The 17,903-nt window shown below is 40.2% G+C and overlaps 1 protein-coding gene across 2 annotated transcripts in view; it reads right to left on the reverse strand.

The window, feature by feature from the left end:
- The window catches only part of PARG (poly(ADP-ribose) glycohydrolase), a 116,953-nt gene that overhangs the window by 46,405 nt on the left and 52,645 nt on the right, over positions 1 to 17,903 (reverse strand). For both annotated transcript variants that reach the window (XM_069572293.1, XM_069572292.1), the window contains exons 9-11: positions 16,560 to 16,717; positions 5,983 to 6,062; positions 1,897 to 1,957 (exon numbers count right to left, since the gene is read on the reverse strand). In XM_069572293.1, the coding sequence (XP_069428394.1) occupies positions 1,897 to 1,957; positions 5,983 to 6,062; positions 16,560 to 16,717 (299 nt within the window). The remainder of the gene's footprint in view (positions 1 to 1,896; positions 1,958 to 5,982; positions 6,063 to 16,559; positions 16,718 to 17,903) is intronic.

Consider the following 17,903-nt stretch of genomic DNA (forward strand, 5'->3'; position numbering starts at 1 on the left):
AACGCAGAGACAGAGGAGCGATTCTGAGCTAAATTAAAAACAATTCCTCTGAAAGATCTGTAAAATCGACATGCACCAAACATGCATTCCTACCAGAGACTAATACCAGAGCCGAGAGAGGCAGCCCTCTGCACTCACATGGATGCCTATCAGAGACTAATACCAGAGTCGAGAAACTCTACTCTGGGCAGATGACACAGCAGATTGTTACTTTAGTTCTAGGCACCATATTTTAAGAAGGACCAATTGCTTAGGGTATGTTAAGCGCAGAGTTTAAAGGGTTTACAATCCATATTACATGCGAAATGAGTAGTTTAATATGTACTTATGTGCATTGTTAGAGGTGGGGGGTGGATCAAGAAAACATTAAGATACATGAAGGAGGGTCAAATGTTAAAGAAAATTAGATTTAGCTCCAGAAAGAAGAACCAGGAATGGGATTTGGCATGGTAGGGAGATTTCTGGAAGACAGACGTTTTCAGAGCATTAAAGTATCAGATAATAACACAAGCAGCCCACCATGGGCAGAGTGCGGTCCAACAGCGGATTCCCATCACCAGGCCTGTCTAGCCTCTGTCTGTTAACGGGTATTACGGAGTCGACTGTTTTAGTAGGCAGCTGGAACAGATGACTTCCTGGGTCCCTTTTATCTCTAATATGCTATGATTCCAAAATGCTGTACACGGCTCTTCCTTTCTGACTCAGTTTTGTTCTTGTTTTTGTCTTTCTTTTGGTGGCTTAATCTTTTATCCACTTCCCTCTGCTATAAGATCATCATCTCAGCCATGCAGTCAGCCTCCTAAAATAAGTTTGTTTTTCTTTGACCTCACAAATAAACATCTCTGATGGATGAAAACACAGGAAAGTCATCTAAGCATATATACCTTTTCAACTTAATTCCTTGAACAATAACTAACTCCCTTTCATCGTTAATTCCAAACAAAACAAACTATGACAAAAACCATCAGAAAGTGAAGATGACGAGGCACTGGTTAGCATGGGTGCGCATCCAAACGACGCCTGCAGTATGCCGGACCACGCCCTCACTGGCACTGAAAAAGCAGACCCATTCTGCTCGAAGGGCTCTGTGGGTTTGTTCCAGGTTACACCTATTTCAGGGCACTAAGGAACATACAAATCTGAATCAACCCACATTGGTTACTATTATCCTTAGCATATGAGGTGAATAATAAGGAAAAAAACCCGAGGAAATTAGAAACTTCCACAAAATTGCCAATTCTCTGTTGGTAAAGGATCTGCCTGCAGTGCAGGAGACTCGGGTTCTTTCCCTGGGTCAGGAAGATCCCCCGGAGAAGGGAATAGCTACCCACTCCACTATTCCTGCCTGGAGAATTCCATGGACAGAGGAGCCTGGTGGGCTACAGTCCACGGGGTAGTAAAGAGTCAGACACGACTGAGCGACTGACCCACGCACACACGTGGACAGCCAAACTCCAAAATTCTTTGCCACTCAGACAAATTCTAAATAACTACAATTTACACTTCATTTTAATTTAAAAAATGCACTAATCTTGTCCTCCAGAAAGAAAAGCCATAAAATACAAACCCTAACCATAAATCCGAGGGTAAAAGGAGGAATATTAAATACTGGTGTTTAACACTAGTGCCTTTCACAGAAAACTCCTAGACTCTAAACAGGAGTCTCCGAAGACAAAACTGAGGCAAAAGGGTAGAAATGACAGGGTTGCAGACTGACTCAAAAGGCATGACCTTTCTCACGATGAGAGCTGACAATCGACCGTGTTAAGAAGAAACTCCCTGGTCCTAGGGCAATCAAGAGGCTGGAAGACTATCTTTTCAGGGGCTATACAGTTGAATCCTCTCATGGTGGAAGAGCCCTAATTCTAAGATTACAGAGATTTACATTATTATTACCTTTCCCACTCTGGAAAATCTTCAAGACTCTGTCTCGTGAATGTCACCAACCCAGTGGGCTCTACAAAAGCAATAAAAGAGAAAGACATCCAAAGTAAGTCTTGAGTTTGAAAAGACTGTATATCTAGTGAGAGAACGGGTCTAACGGAGGCTACAAAACCAGTCAGGGAATACCAAGCCTAGTGCTGGAATGCAACAGAAGGTGGACTCAAAATAATATCCTTACAGTAGGAATTCTTTCCACAAAATAGAAAGCCCTCCCTAAGGCACAAAACCACACAGACAGCAGCACAGCAGTAGGATGTGAGTGCTGGTTCCTTTCGGTGAAGCTTTCCAAACTGAATATACTTAGAAAAAAAAACTGGCAGGGGCAGACGCATACTGGATATAGTTTATACACAGATAAGCTGAATTTTAATCTGTAGAGTGCTTTAAAAAAAAAAGTCTTAACCCTAAACCTGTGGACTGGTGAATGTCAATACATTTATGTGTTCTATAATAAATATGTCTAAGATTAAAAAAGAAAATCATTGGCATGTACTTTGAGGTGCCACAGCTACATTCAGGGGCTAGAAGACACGCAGTTGCTCTATTTATAAGGCGTCTTAGCCAGAAGGAAGAATCACTGTATTCCAAGAGGCTACAGAAGAATGATGACATAGTTTTCAGGGAGCAACAGATACAAGAGGATCAAAGTGCAGTAAATTTTAGAGGACGAGAGCCTTCTGTGTTAGGGTTATTTTTTTTTTAACTAGTGGCAAAAGCAACAAATAAATCAGCTGGCCAGAAGTAATTTGTTGATTCAAATCAAAGAACAAACCAAGAAAGCCAGGCCATTTCTGTTTAAAAAAAGAATGCTCTTAAGCAGAGAGAGATATGTCAGGAACTATTAGTGATAATGGTGGTGGAGTCCCAGTGAAAGGCCGGCAATCATTTCATTCCTTTGGATGATTCCACATTTCTTTGCTTTCAGTCACAATCAGCAACAACTCAAAAATCATATGGGGCAGTTACAGTAGAAAACAGAGTTTTGTTAACATGAGTTACAAAATATTCTCTAGAGGTCTAACTTCTTTTAAGACAAATGATTAAAATTCACAAGTCAAATAATTCAAATATTAGAGCAGTGACTCTATTAATAGGAGACTCAAGTCTGTGGCAACGGCACCCACTCCAGTGCTCTTGCCTGGAAAGTCCCATGGATGGAGGAGCCTGGTGGGCTGCAGTCCATGGGGTAACTGAGGGTCGGACACGACTGAGCGACTTCACTTTCACTTTTCACTTTCATGCACTGGAGAAGGACATGGCAACCCACTCCAGTGTTCTTGCCTGGAGAATCCCAGGGACGGGCGAGCCTGGTGGGCTGCCGTCTATGGGGTCGCACAGAGTCGGACACGACTGAAGCGACTTAGCAGCAGCAGCAGCAAAGTCTGTATCATCATTCAGTAATTTAGCAGAAAAATAAGAACATTAAATGGCCCTCATATGTACTAGGAGAGACCAAGAGAATTTTTAAAAAATGGACATTTCTGGCAAAGCAAGAGAAAAGGCAGAAGAATATGACTCTTTAGATATATATTAATAACCCCCGAAAAACCCTTGAGAACATGCCTATTACCTTTCTTTCATAAAAAGGCATCTTTTATACCAGAATAGGTTATTTTGGTTAATCAAATATTTCTCTTAATAAACTAGCAGTATATACTACATACGAGTCATCACTTTTTATAAATACTCCTTTTATAAGATAGTTTTATCTAAAATTATATTGAAAATAATTCAGAAAGCTGTTTAAAATCATTCAGTCTCAAGAGCCTCACTATAATTTCACAGACTGACAACCCTGAAAAGCTGGTCTTGATGGAATCGTATTTTATAAATTCCAAAAAGCATATTTTCATATATTAAGTGTCTGAAACTACGAATATACCTCGCATAGTCAAAGGTATCTAGCCATGGCTACTGGTCTGCATCAAAGCTGAATTTTCCCAAAGAAGATGAGCATCTGCTTCTGCCATCTTCTGGGAACACCACCAACCTGAGACCAGTCGGAATTAAGCCTTCTGCTGTAGGCGTCTATGGATCACCCTGGTAATGAGACTTCTGGTCCCAGGCTTGACGCTCATGGTTCATATTCTCAGGGAAGACTCTTTGGGGCGCCCTCTCTACCTAGGGTGACACCTGCAGCTCCTTTGTTGCCACCTTCCTGCATGGCAAAGGCAATTTCTCATTTATCCTTAGGCTAAAGGTACGGATCTCTGGCATCCCAGCTTTGTAGGGGATCTCCTACAACTGCCTTATCCTGAGTGTTTTCCCATTCTCAGTGGCATATAAGATAATGAAATTTCTTGTCACAGATCCTGTCCTAGAGCTGATGAAATATGGTACTTTAAATAGGTTTCTATAGTTTCTATTCAGTAGAACTCCAGAACTTTATATATAAAGTAATTATTAAATTGCAAACCTCTCTTTTATTCTACCTAGTATTTCCTTCTGAAGTCTGTAGCTTTACATCCTAAAAACCTATAGCATATCATACTATATGTCTACAAAGAACCGAATTACCACGTACAGTGAAAAAGTCAGAAAATCAAATGTCTAATTATCATTTATTTTTTCAGCCTAATTCCCAATATTTATGATGATTTATAAATTTTTAGCTGAAAAAACAAAATTTTAGGCTTTTTCCCTCAAAACACTTAAAATCCTAAAATTTGGAAAGGCAAGTTGGCTTTTAGAGCAGAAACGCATGATTTGACTTCAGGGACAGAAAAATAAACTTCAAATTATTAAGATATAGTAATGGTATTCATTCTGTTTAGATTTACAATAGCAAAAAATATACTTACTTTTCTAACAAATTAGTATAAATTTCAACTCAGTTTTATGTCTCATAAGCCCTAGTGAACCTTCACTTTCTTTCCTTACTATTTCATTCAGTACAGGGCACAAAACTAAAAATGATAAGCTAAGAAATAAATAGCCCGCTATCAAAAGAAGCCTACGAATTTGTGCCTGAAATAACAAAATCCTGATCATCGATTTCTTTACCTCAAATTGGAACCATGCCCAACAGCAATACATCCAAAAGGAAAAAAATCCTAGGTACACTATGATGTGTGATAACTTACTAAGGGAAGGATATGAGAAAAATGACCTTAAAATAATTCAGTAATATTATTATCATATTATTCAGTAACATTAATAATTCAGTGTGTGATACTTTAAGACAATCACACAACTGGGAAGACCAGAACTAAAAAGAACTCATTTCACTGGGACAGAGTTAACCTGCTCTGCTTAACAAAAGCAAACTTATAATTATTTGCAGGAAAGGGCACTCATGATAATAACTGACATTTATTAAGCATGTAACTTCTCATTAATACTTAACTACCCTATGAAGTAAATTATCATTATTCTTTCATTTTACAGATGAGGAAACAGCCATTTAGAGATGTTAAAAAAAACTTGTCTGCGGCCACCCCAGCTCCTAGGATAAGAGTGGCAATACCGATCTATTATTAGCTGGCCACTACCAGCGTTGGCTAGACTTTTACCACTGCTATCTCAAGTGCTATGATTAGCCTCTGGGAAAACAAAACGGTCGAGGTCCTACAGAAGAAGACAAGATACGTGAACTCTAGGTACAAACACTGTTTCACAAGAACCTTATAAGGGCACAGAGGAAGCACAAACGAGAGGGCTGGCAGGAAGGCAACGAACTGGTTAGCCTCTGCAAATGAACTAATTATGCCAGGCAATGTTTCTTTAAATGAAGCATGCCCAAAATGTATCTCCCAGGCAACACACTTTCTTCTGAAAGCACCAATTCACAGTTTCTGTTCATGAGCATCCATTGCCTTGTGTCACGCTGGTCTGAACTCCGAGCATACGAAGCCCACACATTTACAGCGCACATGTACGCATACACACAACGTACGCATGGCGTCTAGGCTGCGCTACTGCATTACCAGTTTTAACGTGGTTTGGGCAGGAAAGTGTACTTTGAACACGATGTTTCTGACCTGTCTGAACTGTCCCCATCAGTGATAAAAATTACAAGTAAGAATGAAAGGAATGTACTTTTCTCTGTGACTCTTCTAAAGTAGCAGAAGAGCGTTTTAAGCTTCTCTGGTTTCCTTGATGAACGTCCTTCAAACAACCTGAAAGAGACCAGAAATAAAAGAGGGTAAAGATGATTTTAAACACCTTAATGATTCACAAAAAACTAAATCTATATTGCTACCAAAACAAAAGAAGTAATTATTCCAGAAGACAATTCTGGAACGACAGGAAACCGGGAAACTGTCTGGGCTCAAACAGCACCCGGAGAGGACTGAAAGCGATGAGAGCCAGGCTTCCTCAAAGCTGTCCAAATCAGACGGCCCTCTTTAACCACCACGCTCCTCCAGGCTGTCTTCCTGCAGGGAGAAAGCACCATCTGGCCCCCTAAAGACAATCAGGCCAGGGAGTTAATGCTCATTTCCCCCATGGCAAAATTATTGGCCATAATATTACTAGGTCATTACATGATTGAACAAAATGGTATCAGGAAAAAAATCCACAAGATTGCTTGGCGGTGCGGGGCAGCTATGACAACAACAAGCAGGTATGGTGAGATACTGGCGGACTGACCGATCCTTGGTGATCAAACAAATATACCCTTTGTATGGTAACCGAAACACAGGCCACCCTATGTCATCCGGTTTCCAGCAACCTGGACTTGCACAGCTTAATTCAGCTTTCTCTGAAATGGTGTGGCACTGTTATTGGTAACACATAATGCAATTTATCCTGAGGAAAGAAAAGCAAGGCTTTGGAACTATATGACCTGAGTAAGTAGTTCACCAAAAGATTTCCAACGCAAATGCATGCTTTCAGGCACAATAGCTAGCTTCACAAAGGTATTTAAAAATCATAAAGAAATTCTGTGGCTATAAATGATGAAGTATTAGTCATCTGCCTCTAGTCACATACTCTTGCTTTAAAACCAGAAACCCTTCAAGTAAAAGTTCACTTTAGTAAATGCTGAAATGGGTAAAATTTTCCATGATTAGAAAAACAAGCTTATGTAACTATGCAGAGAGGGAAAAGTTAATTCTATGAGCAAATCCTATTGAGCAAATGAAATGAATTAGGAAAAGGGAAGGAAATGCAGATGTCAAATAATCCTGTTTTCAATGATCTGAAATTCTTTATTCAGGGTCAATTTCTGAGAAAACAATTTATATAAACCCTTATTTCCTGAAAAGAATGCTAAATATCAGAGAGCATTTAAACCAAATCTGAAATCTAATTAATGTTAAAAAACAGTTTGAGTGTCTATGTGATAATTTTTACTTTTCTAAAACAATATATTGTCTAAAATGTTTATTAAAAATACTCTTAAAACCTAACTGCCCTCTGGAAGAATCTATGGGAACACAGGTTTCAGCTTGGTTTCTTTGGCAATATGTCAGCCAGAATAGAGTTTGTTTGAATCAAAATGATAGTCAAAATGAAGGAGCCACTTGGCAGTTTAATTAAACATCCTGTATCAAATAAATATGATTTACTCAATGAATACCTTGGGATCCATTGCAAAATCCCTTTCCAAGGTTTATCACTTAGTAGAGAGAAGCAGGATAAATATCACTATAAAGGCAGCTTTCACCTTCTTTTTTTTTTAAAGAGATGAATTGATATAGTATACAATTCAATTAAGAGGAAAAAGCTCCTCTTCCACAGAACTGTTGCACAGTGAGTGAAAATGACTACTGCCCTTAAGAAATAATTACCCCAAATATAAAAGGCATCCCAAGCTTCAGTATGTGGTCAGTTGTTTATAAAATTACATAAAAGTTCACATATTTCATAACCATGATGACAAATTATTAACTTTAAGAGACTCTTGGGACTACAGATTTATTACCCAAGCAATATGGACTTTCCTGGAAGGATTATATGGCTGTTATTATCACCCACTACAAATGAGCACTACTATTTATTTTTCAGGTTCAACTCTTACAGATACAAATCAAACAGAATCTCAACACATTCTTTTCCTTCATTGCTCTGAGTCTAATATCAAATCTCTGGGTAACCAAATATGCTTTCCCATCTTTCTGAAGGGGAAGTGTGTGGGGGTTGAGGTCTGAGACACAACGAGGAGGCAGAGCAGCAAAGGTGAGGAGGGTTTAAAACTCTTGCTTCAGTTTTCAGATTTCGATTCATAGACTTGTGCATAGCCACCTAAATAAATGAGGCAGCAAGTGAAAATAACATAAAAACACAGGCACTCTGCAGGACCGAAAGCCACGGAAGCAGTGTGCCATCCGAAGGACGCGCTTGCAGGGGAGGAAGAGACGAAGGCACTGAGGAAAGAGCCCGAGAAAGGGAGAGTCAGAAAGACGGGGCTGGCAAGACAGAGCGCAGAAAAAGAGCAGAGACCCGGCCGGAGGCGGAGGGCGGGCGTGAGAGACAGAGACTCAGAGAAGCACACTCAGAGAGGCGAGCACAGAGACTCAGAGCCGGAGGTCTTCTCGCAACCATCAAGCCCCATCCAGATGGCTTTAATGCCTCGATGCCACTTTTTTTCAATTTAGAGTTTCAAGTCCAAGGCAGTTTTGGTTTTTTGGCTCTGCCACACGGCACGCAGGAGCTTGGTTGCAGACCACGGCTTGAACCCGCGTCCCCTGCAGCAGAAGCAGCTTTAGCCGCTGGACTGCCAGAGAAGTCCCTGGATGCACAGACGTATTTAAAGGCATACTCAGAGTCAGCAGGCGCACACGGGGAGACGCACATGAACTAGGCCATACTATCCCCTCCTCATGTAGCAAAGACCTTTTAGCGTCTAACCGAATAGTAATCACAGACCGTTAAAGGAACAAACAGAAAAGGCCAGTCAGACCTTGCGTTCTAAACAAAACTCCTTTTCAGTAAGTCACTCAAGGGTCAGCTACGCACTAACTGTTTTTCTTTCCATACATATAAAGAAAAATATAGTTTAATGAACTCTTTCCCTGAATGGAATACTGATAACATTACTGGAATTGGATTCTAGACACACACACACACACACACACTCATGTGACACACACACACACACACACTCATGTGATTTCAAGTTAAGGATTAATCCTATTAGTATACAATAAATCAAACCCAAAGCACTATAACCTCTACTTTAAAGTGGAAGCAAATGATAATCCGGAACCCAGCCAGAAAGTCACTCTTGGCTTTGCTGTGAAGCGGTGTGCCATATGGCCCCGGCAGCATTTCCAATCCAGGGAAGAGACAGATGTAAAAGCCTCCTGGGCTGCCCACTGTTGCAACCTACAATTAATCTCTGACCATCAGTTTCCAAGCAATTTCAGAAGCATCAATGCTAATCACATTGGAAGCCTTTATAAGAATGTTTAGGCCCTGAAAGGCAAGCAGGGGAAAAGGTCAGGGGTGTTTAACATAACTAAACAGGGCTGGAAAAACACAACAATAAATAAAAAAGGGAAGACTTATTCAATTTATTGACGTCAGCCTTCTATCACATACTCTTACCATTTTTCTTATGCAATTAACTAGCTGGCCTTTTAAAACCAAATACACTCACACACACATAACTCCCAACTGGCAGAAACTATAATCATAAACAGCAACTATGGCAAAAAAGAAAGCATGCCAGCAACAAGATGCTCCATAATCTGCTTACCAAACGGCTCACCAAGCTAGGTACCTGACTGTCCATAAGCCACAAGAAAAAGGGGGAACTACTGGCTGTTTTTCATTTCTGGAGCACACTCAGAGCACCTACTCTTGGGAGGAAGTGAGACATAATGAAACAGCACTAAGTCTGAACAGAAGACAGTGTTCAAGTCCCACTTCTGCCACTTAAACTCTTATTCAATAAAAATGCGACTGGGATGCTATAAGCTTATTTCTTTCATGGTCATTCTAGATTGGAAATAATTCTTACAGATCAAGGACTGTTTCAGAGCACAGTTCTAATTTCTGACTAGCTATGAGGTAAAAAAGGCCAACCATACCCTGAATTTTGAACTCCAATTATACCAGTTAACTTGGTGAAGTGAACTACCCTCTCTAAGCCTCCAACTCCTCATCTGAAAAATAAGAAAACAATATTGAATTTATAGGGACTGATACGAAGATTAAAAAATAATAGTACAGTCACTGGTACATGGCAGGCACTTAATAAATACTAGTTATTAGATATTTTTATGCAAAAACTTCAGATAATGCTGAGTAAGTAGAGGACAGAATAAGTCATTACATAATGCCCAGCTTAAAAAAAAATCAACACTTGTTTACATAAAACACTTATACTGTTCTAATCCATACTCTCTTCATTAAGGAAAATGGCTCAGCCTCTTTTCCCATCAATCCTAACATGCTGACACTCAAGCCAACAAGCTCAGTCTTCAGGATAAATCACCACGCACAAGGAAAAGAGATAACAGGATGTTGCCAAACCAGCATTCTCCCGTCAAAAGTTTACATGACAAACCAAGATGCTTTAAAAATAAAACATATATTAAAATTAATATAAATTCTGGTTATGGCAGCAGGAAATGAGCAGTCACAGAAGTCAAGGCTTCCCAAGACCTCTTGACTTCTGCCCGTCAGTCATCCCAAACCTACAGTCCACTTTACTGCTGAGGACAGAAGGCTGTCGGCGTTGCGGCCATCAGAGGCCCTGTGCTCCCGCATTTCCTGACACGCTGGATGGCCACCGGGAGAGCGGGGGCGGCAATGGTACTGTGTTTACAGGACTGTCGTCAGGAAGGAGGAAGTTACCCACACTAGCTGATTTGGAAAGGCTCAAAATCTCTGTGGGATTCTACTCTCGAAAGCAAATTACAAAAACTGTCTACTTTTTGTTAACCAGTTCTGATAATTGACTTGTTCCTCCTATTTAACTGATTTTTCTTCTGATTAAAAAAGCAATATAGGGTCATCATGGAAGCAATCTGAAAACACACAGATGTGTATGGAACGTGCGTATCTCACCACCCAATGGTAATCATATTTTGCTCATTCTCTTTTGAGTCCATTTTCTGTGCACGTACATTTATTATGTATAGGTATAAACACAAAGCATATTAATAGATACAGATATTGGGACATAATTGAGACTGCACTTTTATACATTTTTCTTTTAAAAACCTACAATTACTGATTCTAACCACACATAACATCTGTTCCCTTTCTTGTGCTTTTTCTTGTTTTACCTAATGTGGAATGTATATTTATAGTTACCAACAGACAACCTTAAGCTTTTCTGAGAAAAGGGCTACAAACATTTAACCAAGATATAGTACTGAAGTTATCTGTGACAAGTTTAAATACTGAATTCTTAATGAGTAAAATTAAATGTCTGTAACTTGCTTGAAAATATTCTAGGGAAAAACAGAGTGGGGTTAAACAGGTGGAAAAAAGAGAAAAACCAGATACTGTTGAGTATTGAAGTTGGGTTATCTTTAAAAATACTCATAATACAGTTTAAAAATAACTTATCTAGAAAAGAGGCTTTCTGAACTGATTCACAATTCTTGTCAAAAAAATTAAATCTGTTTAAATCAAAGAATCTTCTGAGAAAGTTTATAACTAAGACATAGTTTATCTTAGGTTTATAACTAAGACATAAGGTTTATCTTAGGAACCATCGAGATATATTACTAGCTGACTATTCATTCTACAGAAACAAACTCTAAGTAGTCACTGAAACACTAATTCTAAACCATTATTAGAGCTACTTCTTACCAAACCTCAGAATAACAACCCCCAAATCACTGGGATTGTCTCTGGAATTCCAGATAGAAATTTCATAATTTATAGCATCTCTGACAGATCCTAGAGCTGACCACACATTTGTTCCAAATAAACAGGCTACTTACTCCTTGAAGAACCCTTATTACTATAATACTCTTCATGGAAATAGATAATTATATTTCTACAAAATTAAATTTCCACTTCTTTACTTACATACAAAATCTGACCATTTCCTTTTCTATATTAACAAAGAAAATCTGTGAGAGAGAAATAGCTCGTAACTAACAGTGAGTCTACTTGTAAAGAAAAATTCTTTAATAATTCTTCGAACAGGCACAAAAGTTGTATTTAATAAACAGGTTCTTTATACAACCACAATTGCAGATACCAAGGTTCTTTGTTTTCTCTTAATCCTATTCCAAATACTAAAGAAATCAAAGGTAAAAAATGCTTAATTACATGAGGCTTAAAGATAAAGCATCTCATGATCCCTAAGAATACGGTGCAGTTTGAAAAGTAAAAGACCCGAGTGAGATCAAGACTGCCACTAGCAGCCACTTAATCTCTCAAGTGTCTCATCTGTAAAGTTCACCTTCGTTCATTCAACAGGGGCCTACTGAAGGACTACAACGCATGAGATCTTGTGAAACAACGAAGAGCAGAGCAGATAAGCTCTCTGTCCTGCTGAAAGGGTTAAGCAAGCAGTTGTAACAGAGTCAGGCAGGCAGTGCCCCAGGAAAAGCAGGCAACACTACAGCACGCAGCTGACTGCACAGACCCAGGAAGCGCCCTGGAGGCCTCCCCGCAGACACCCGCCGATCTGGCCCAGCACCACCACGCTGACTTCTTTTTCGAAAGCCTCCCTAGCTTCACCTCCACCGCTACCCGATTCCGGCTGCCGTCTTCCCTTTCCTGCGGCATCGCAGTAGTCTCCTCAACCGGGTAAACTCACGTCTGGCCCCTCTCCACTCAGTTCCCCCTTGCAGTCAAAACAAACTTTTCGAACTTCAAATCGAATCAAGTGCACCGGCCTCCCTCTTCCCCATGTCAAGTCCTTTAAGGACTTCCTGTTGCCACAGCCTCCTGGCCTCCGCTTACTTCTGCAGCCTCTGCTCTCTCTCCAGGCCGCAGCCACAGTGGCGCTCTGAGCCCCTGGGCAGGCTGCGTCCGGCCTGCCACACTCCCGTACGTGCTGTGCCCCTCTGCCCACGGTGCAATCAACTTTCCTTTCTCCTTGGTAAAAATATTCCTGCTCCCTCTTTCACACTTAGTTCAACAGTTGTTTCCTCAAGGAAGGTCTCCTTGTTAGAGTCTGTCCTTCTCTAACACACTGCCATCATGCTGTGCACCTATCCTTTGTCTCCGGGGTCCCCAGCCTTCTTGGCCCCAGGGACCAGTTTTGTGGAAGACAACTTTTCCACGGGCCTGGTCAGGGAGATGGTTTCGGGATGATTCTCATAAGGAGCACACAACCTACATCCCTCACACAGGCAATCCCTATATTTACTTTTGTTTGCCAAAGAAATAAAGTAAAATACAATAAACACACCAAAGTGTATTGTTTTTAATAAAAATGTATATTAAGAACTAATAAGATAAATTTTAGAATTTTTCTCCTCATAAGAGAGAAGAGCATTTGGGATAACTTTCCATGCCACTGCAAAGAATTGTGACCCCACTTCTCTGCTGCCTTGTGGAGCTGTCAGAAATGCTGTCTTTATACACTAAGCGGCATTGGAAACAATGACGCTCTCTGGGAATTCCCTGGTGGGTTCAGTGGTTAGAACTTGGTGCTTTCACTGGGTTTGATCCCTGGTTGGGGAACTAAGATCCCACAAGCTGTGCAGCTTGGCCAGAAAAAAAGAAAAAAAAAGGAAAAAGAAGAAGAAACCGCGGCACTCTCGGAGCCCTGGACACACCTGTAAACTAGACCGTAGCCTGCAAGCACCATTCTCCAATAAGGCAGAACCAGGGTTCCTCGAGAAAATGACTGATTCTACAGTTGGGTAATAGAAAATATAAGATAAGCCTGGCACCTTATGAGACCAGAAAGTAAAAAAAAGACTTTAATAATTTAAAAAAAAAAAAAAAGGTTGGGGGCTTTTTAAAACAACACAGATGCCAACCTGAAGGAGCCCTAATGGCCAAATGGAATAATATCAACTCACAGAATAAAATATATGTGTCCATTCTGATTCTAAAATTGGGTGAGAAGGGATAGCTCTTCTTTACAACAGAATTTCAGTAAATGCAGAAGGAAAGAGAGAAATTAAAAAATCACAATAGGCCAACAGCACAGTAATAACTGTTAGAGACAAGATCCACCGAGAGATGCTAAAGACAGTGGGGAGAAACACAGTGCAAGCATTTGCACAGTGCCCACACACCCCCCCCCCCCTCAAGGTATTTATTAATCCCAGAGAAAGAGTCTGTAATGTACAGGGCAAGGTCCCAGCAGACACCAGCTTAGTGAGGCCACTGATCCCCAGCAGTAAGACATACCAACATCGAGAGCCCACCGATACGGTGCACAGAGAAGGACACAGGATCAGCTCTCCTGAATCTCTGTCAAAAATGCAATGACCTCACTCCACTTGCGAAAACAATGTCAGTCAAACCCAGACTGAGGAACACAGCACAAAATAACTGATGAGCTGTCTTTAAAAGTGTCAACATCGTGAACGAAAAGGAAAACTGCAGAACCGGGTAGAGAAGACTCAGCAACTGCAGCGCCTCCCTGCAGGGAATGCCAGCCTCCCCAGTGGCTGCCTAAAGCGCTGGGCAGTACGGAGCCCTGTGCATACCGCATTCTTTTCCTACACTTATACACCGAATGATACATTAGGCACGGTAAGACGTTAATGGCAATAACTAATAACAGAGCAGAATAATTGTAACAATATAGTAAGCTACGTGACTGTGGCCTTTTGCTTTCAGAATATCCTCCTGTGCGTATTTGATGCCTTTTCCGTCCTAGCTAAGCACTTACAGGCAGAGTGGCCACAACTTGTGACTGTGACAGCAAAGCCAGCGTGAGTCTCTGTCACCTTCACAAACCCACAGAAAGAAGTGCTCCGCAACTCTTCTCTGACACAGTCGAATTGCCATCACCACTACTCGTGTGCCTGGGAGCCATTATTAACTGAAAAAAGGGTTACTTTAACACAGGCAACGCAATACCTCAAGAGTTATCTGGTAACCAAGACAGTCTACTAAGTGAGTAAGAGGTGGGATGTCCTGGACAAGTGGATGATCCAAGTCCCAGACGGGAGGGAGTGGGGCAGGACAAGATTCCATCATGCTACTCAGAATGATGTGCAATTTAAAACGTAACAAATTTTTTTATTTCTGGAAATTTCCATTTAACATTTTCAGACTGCAATTGACTACAGGTAACTAAAACTATAGAAAGCAAGCCGCAGATAAGAGGGGACTACTGTAAATGCCACGGGGGACAGTGGGAAGATTCTGGAACCGAAAAATAACAGCAGAAAAAAGCAGCTGGAATTAAAATGAGGCCAGCTAACAGCATTACACCAATATTAATTTCCTGGCTTTGACAATTTTCCTACGGTTACACTGTATGGGTACATAATAACATGACAATAAAGGGAAGTTAGGTGAGTCATATACAGGAATTCCCAGTACTATTTCTGCAACCTTTTTACATGTCTAAATTAATTTGAAATAAAGTTTTAATGAGACAATATCAAAAATGTAAACTAAAAGAAGCTGCATCAGCACGCCAATGAGCTGTGAACACAGATACAGAACAGAAACGGAACTCTGTCAACTGTGAGCAAAGTCATGTGACTCTGCTCCCTGCCTGCATCTCCTCCGCTCCCTGTCCTTGCTGCCCCACCCCTCAGGGGCAGGAGATGGGGACATTACACACAGTCGACTGGGAAAGAGGGGCATATACTGTAACGATTTTCTGAAGGACCGGTCCTGACACTGGGGGAAAAATTCACATTCTACCCACAGATCCCATAAAGATAATTCTCATGTGAAGAACAGAGATTGGAGGGGTGAGGAGGGGAGGGTGTAGGAAGAGAAAAATTATATTCATTTGCCAAGAAGATTTGACAGTGTTTTTGTGTAAATTATGGAGAAAGCGATAATCTGGGGAAATGGCTAGAATCTGAAACTTTATCACAATAAACTACTTTAATAAAAATTTAAACATGTTCTTGTCTTTCTTTTAAAAACATTGCATTAATAAATTAATCATGTCTGTAAAAAGGGAAAGTCAACTTTAACTCACACTTTACAGAGTCTTCCCTGGTAGCTCAGACAGTAAAGACTCTGCCTGCCATGCAGGAGACCTGGATTAGATCCCTGGGTTGGGAAGATCCCCTGGAGAAGTGAAGAGCTACCCACTCCAGTATTTTGGCCTGGAGAAACCCATGGACAGAGGAGCCTGGCAGGCTACATACAGTCCATGGGGTCACAAACAGTTGGACATGACTGAGCGACTTTTATTTCACTTTCACTTTACAGAAAGGAAGACTCATGCTGCAGCCTTAAATTATTTCGGCATACAAGAAATATAATGTACAACGAACACCCTGTGAATGAATAATCACATCAAACAGGCATCAGGAACCCAGGGCACGTAGAGGGGAAGGACAGCCTGACAGGGTAGAGAGAACGAGGGCCTCGGAGTAAGACAGGCCTGAGATCAGCCTTACCTCTGTCACCCACTGGCTCCTCGGCCCCAAGCACGCTTTGTGACGATGCATTTTAATTATCTTGCTTGCAAAATGCCAAAAGTATCACTTAACTCACTGTACTATAAAGATTGAATTACATAATTGTACATGAAATGTCTGGCAAATCACTCAATGCCAACTTTATGTATTTTACTGTTAAAAAGGTATTCTCTGAAAACATACCGATTGAAGTTAATATCTGGATAACTGGAATACTCTGATTTCATCTTAGCATTGCGCCGCGGAAACGTGCAGAAGAAAGCATTAGCTAAAAGACTGGCAATCTGTTCCTGTGACATTGTGATGGAATGATTCATCTTCTGTTTCAGGAGCGGTATTGGCTGATAGAGGAAACAAAAAATACAGACAAGAAGAGCAATAATTAGTTTAGCAATTTCAAAAGCAGAGGCACCAAATTGCATTTGCTAAATTAAGGTAGGAATAATTTCAGGACACTCCTGAATCCCTAATTCAGCAATACGGTTGAAGTCAAGGGCAGTTCATTAAGGATGATTGGGAAAATGTACTTGTTTGACAAAGTGCAGATTTCTAATCAATAACGACAGTGAAGAGAACACAAACATTACTTGTATTAGTGACAAACAAGATTCCTTTAGCAAGTAAGAAGTAAAAACACATTACCTTGTAATGAAAAATTAAAACAAAGGATGGAAGGGAAAAATGTAATGTTGAGGTTGGCTATTATTGCATATGCTAAATTTTGTTCTCATTTAAAGATTATTGGACAGGCTAATTTTTCTATTTCAGTCCAAAATAAAATGATCTATGGGAAATAAATCAATAAATAAGTACTTTCCTTCTAATTCTGAATCACACTTCACATTGACAATTTAAAAGACCCAAACCTAATTTTATTAAAGCAATTAATGGAAAACGCGTGTACAGACTTATTTCCATATAACTTGCAACAACACAGGCATTTCCTACATAACCAAGTTAAGGAAGATGCAGGACATTTTTCCCTCAAGCTTTTTATGTCTGATATGTCTTCAAGTTGTACCAAATCCAAGTTAACTTACCTTTTATTTTTAGCATATTCTACATGAGTATTATGTTCAGTGGGTTTTATTTTAAATGTTTAAACTGTATGGTTTTAAAGACATGCTGGGAAAGCCAATTTATATATCAGCTGTTAAATTTCAAAATGCTCCAATATGATATTTAGAGGTGCTTTTCCTTCTCCCTTCAATAAGACCCAGAAAGAATCTTGGATATCTGCATTAATCTCAAAACAACAGGCAGAGAGAATTGTCCCGATCATACTACAGGAATCAACATTAATATGTACATTATTATCAACGCTAATATGATTAACTCATTAACAACATAAACAATTTAACTTGCCAAAGATATATTTGGATACCAAAGTGAAATGTTAACTTTTACAGCAAAGGTTGCCTTTGTAGTCGAGGACAGAGGACAAAACTAAAATGCTCTCCCCGTCAGCACACTAATGGAAGGACAAACAGTTTTAAGCCAGGAAAGAAGATGATGGCCATGAGTCTG

Source organism: Ovis canadensis, chromosome 25 (assembly GCF_042477335.2).
Source record: "Ovis canadensis isolate MfBH-ARS-UI-01 breed Bighorn chromosome 25, ARS-UI_OviCan_v2, whole genome shotgun sequence".
Taxonomy (NCBI): domain Eukaryota; kingdom Metazoa; phylum Chordata; class Mammalia; order Artiodactyla; family Bovidae; genus Ovis; species Ovis canadensis.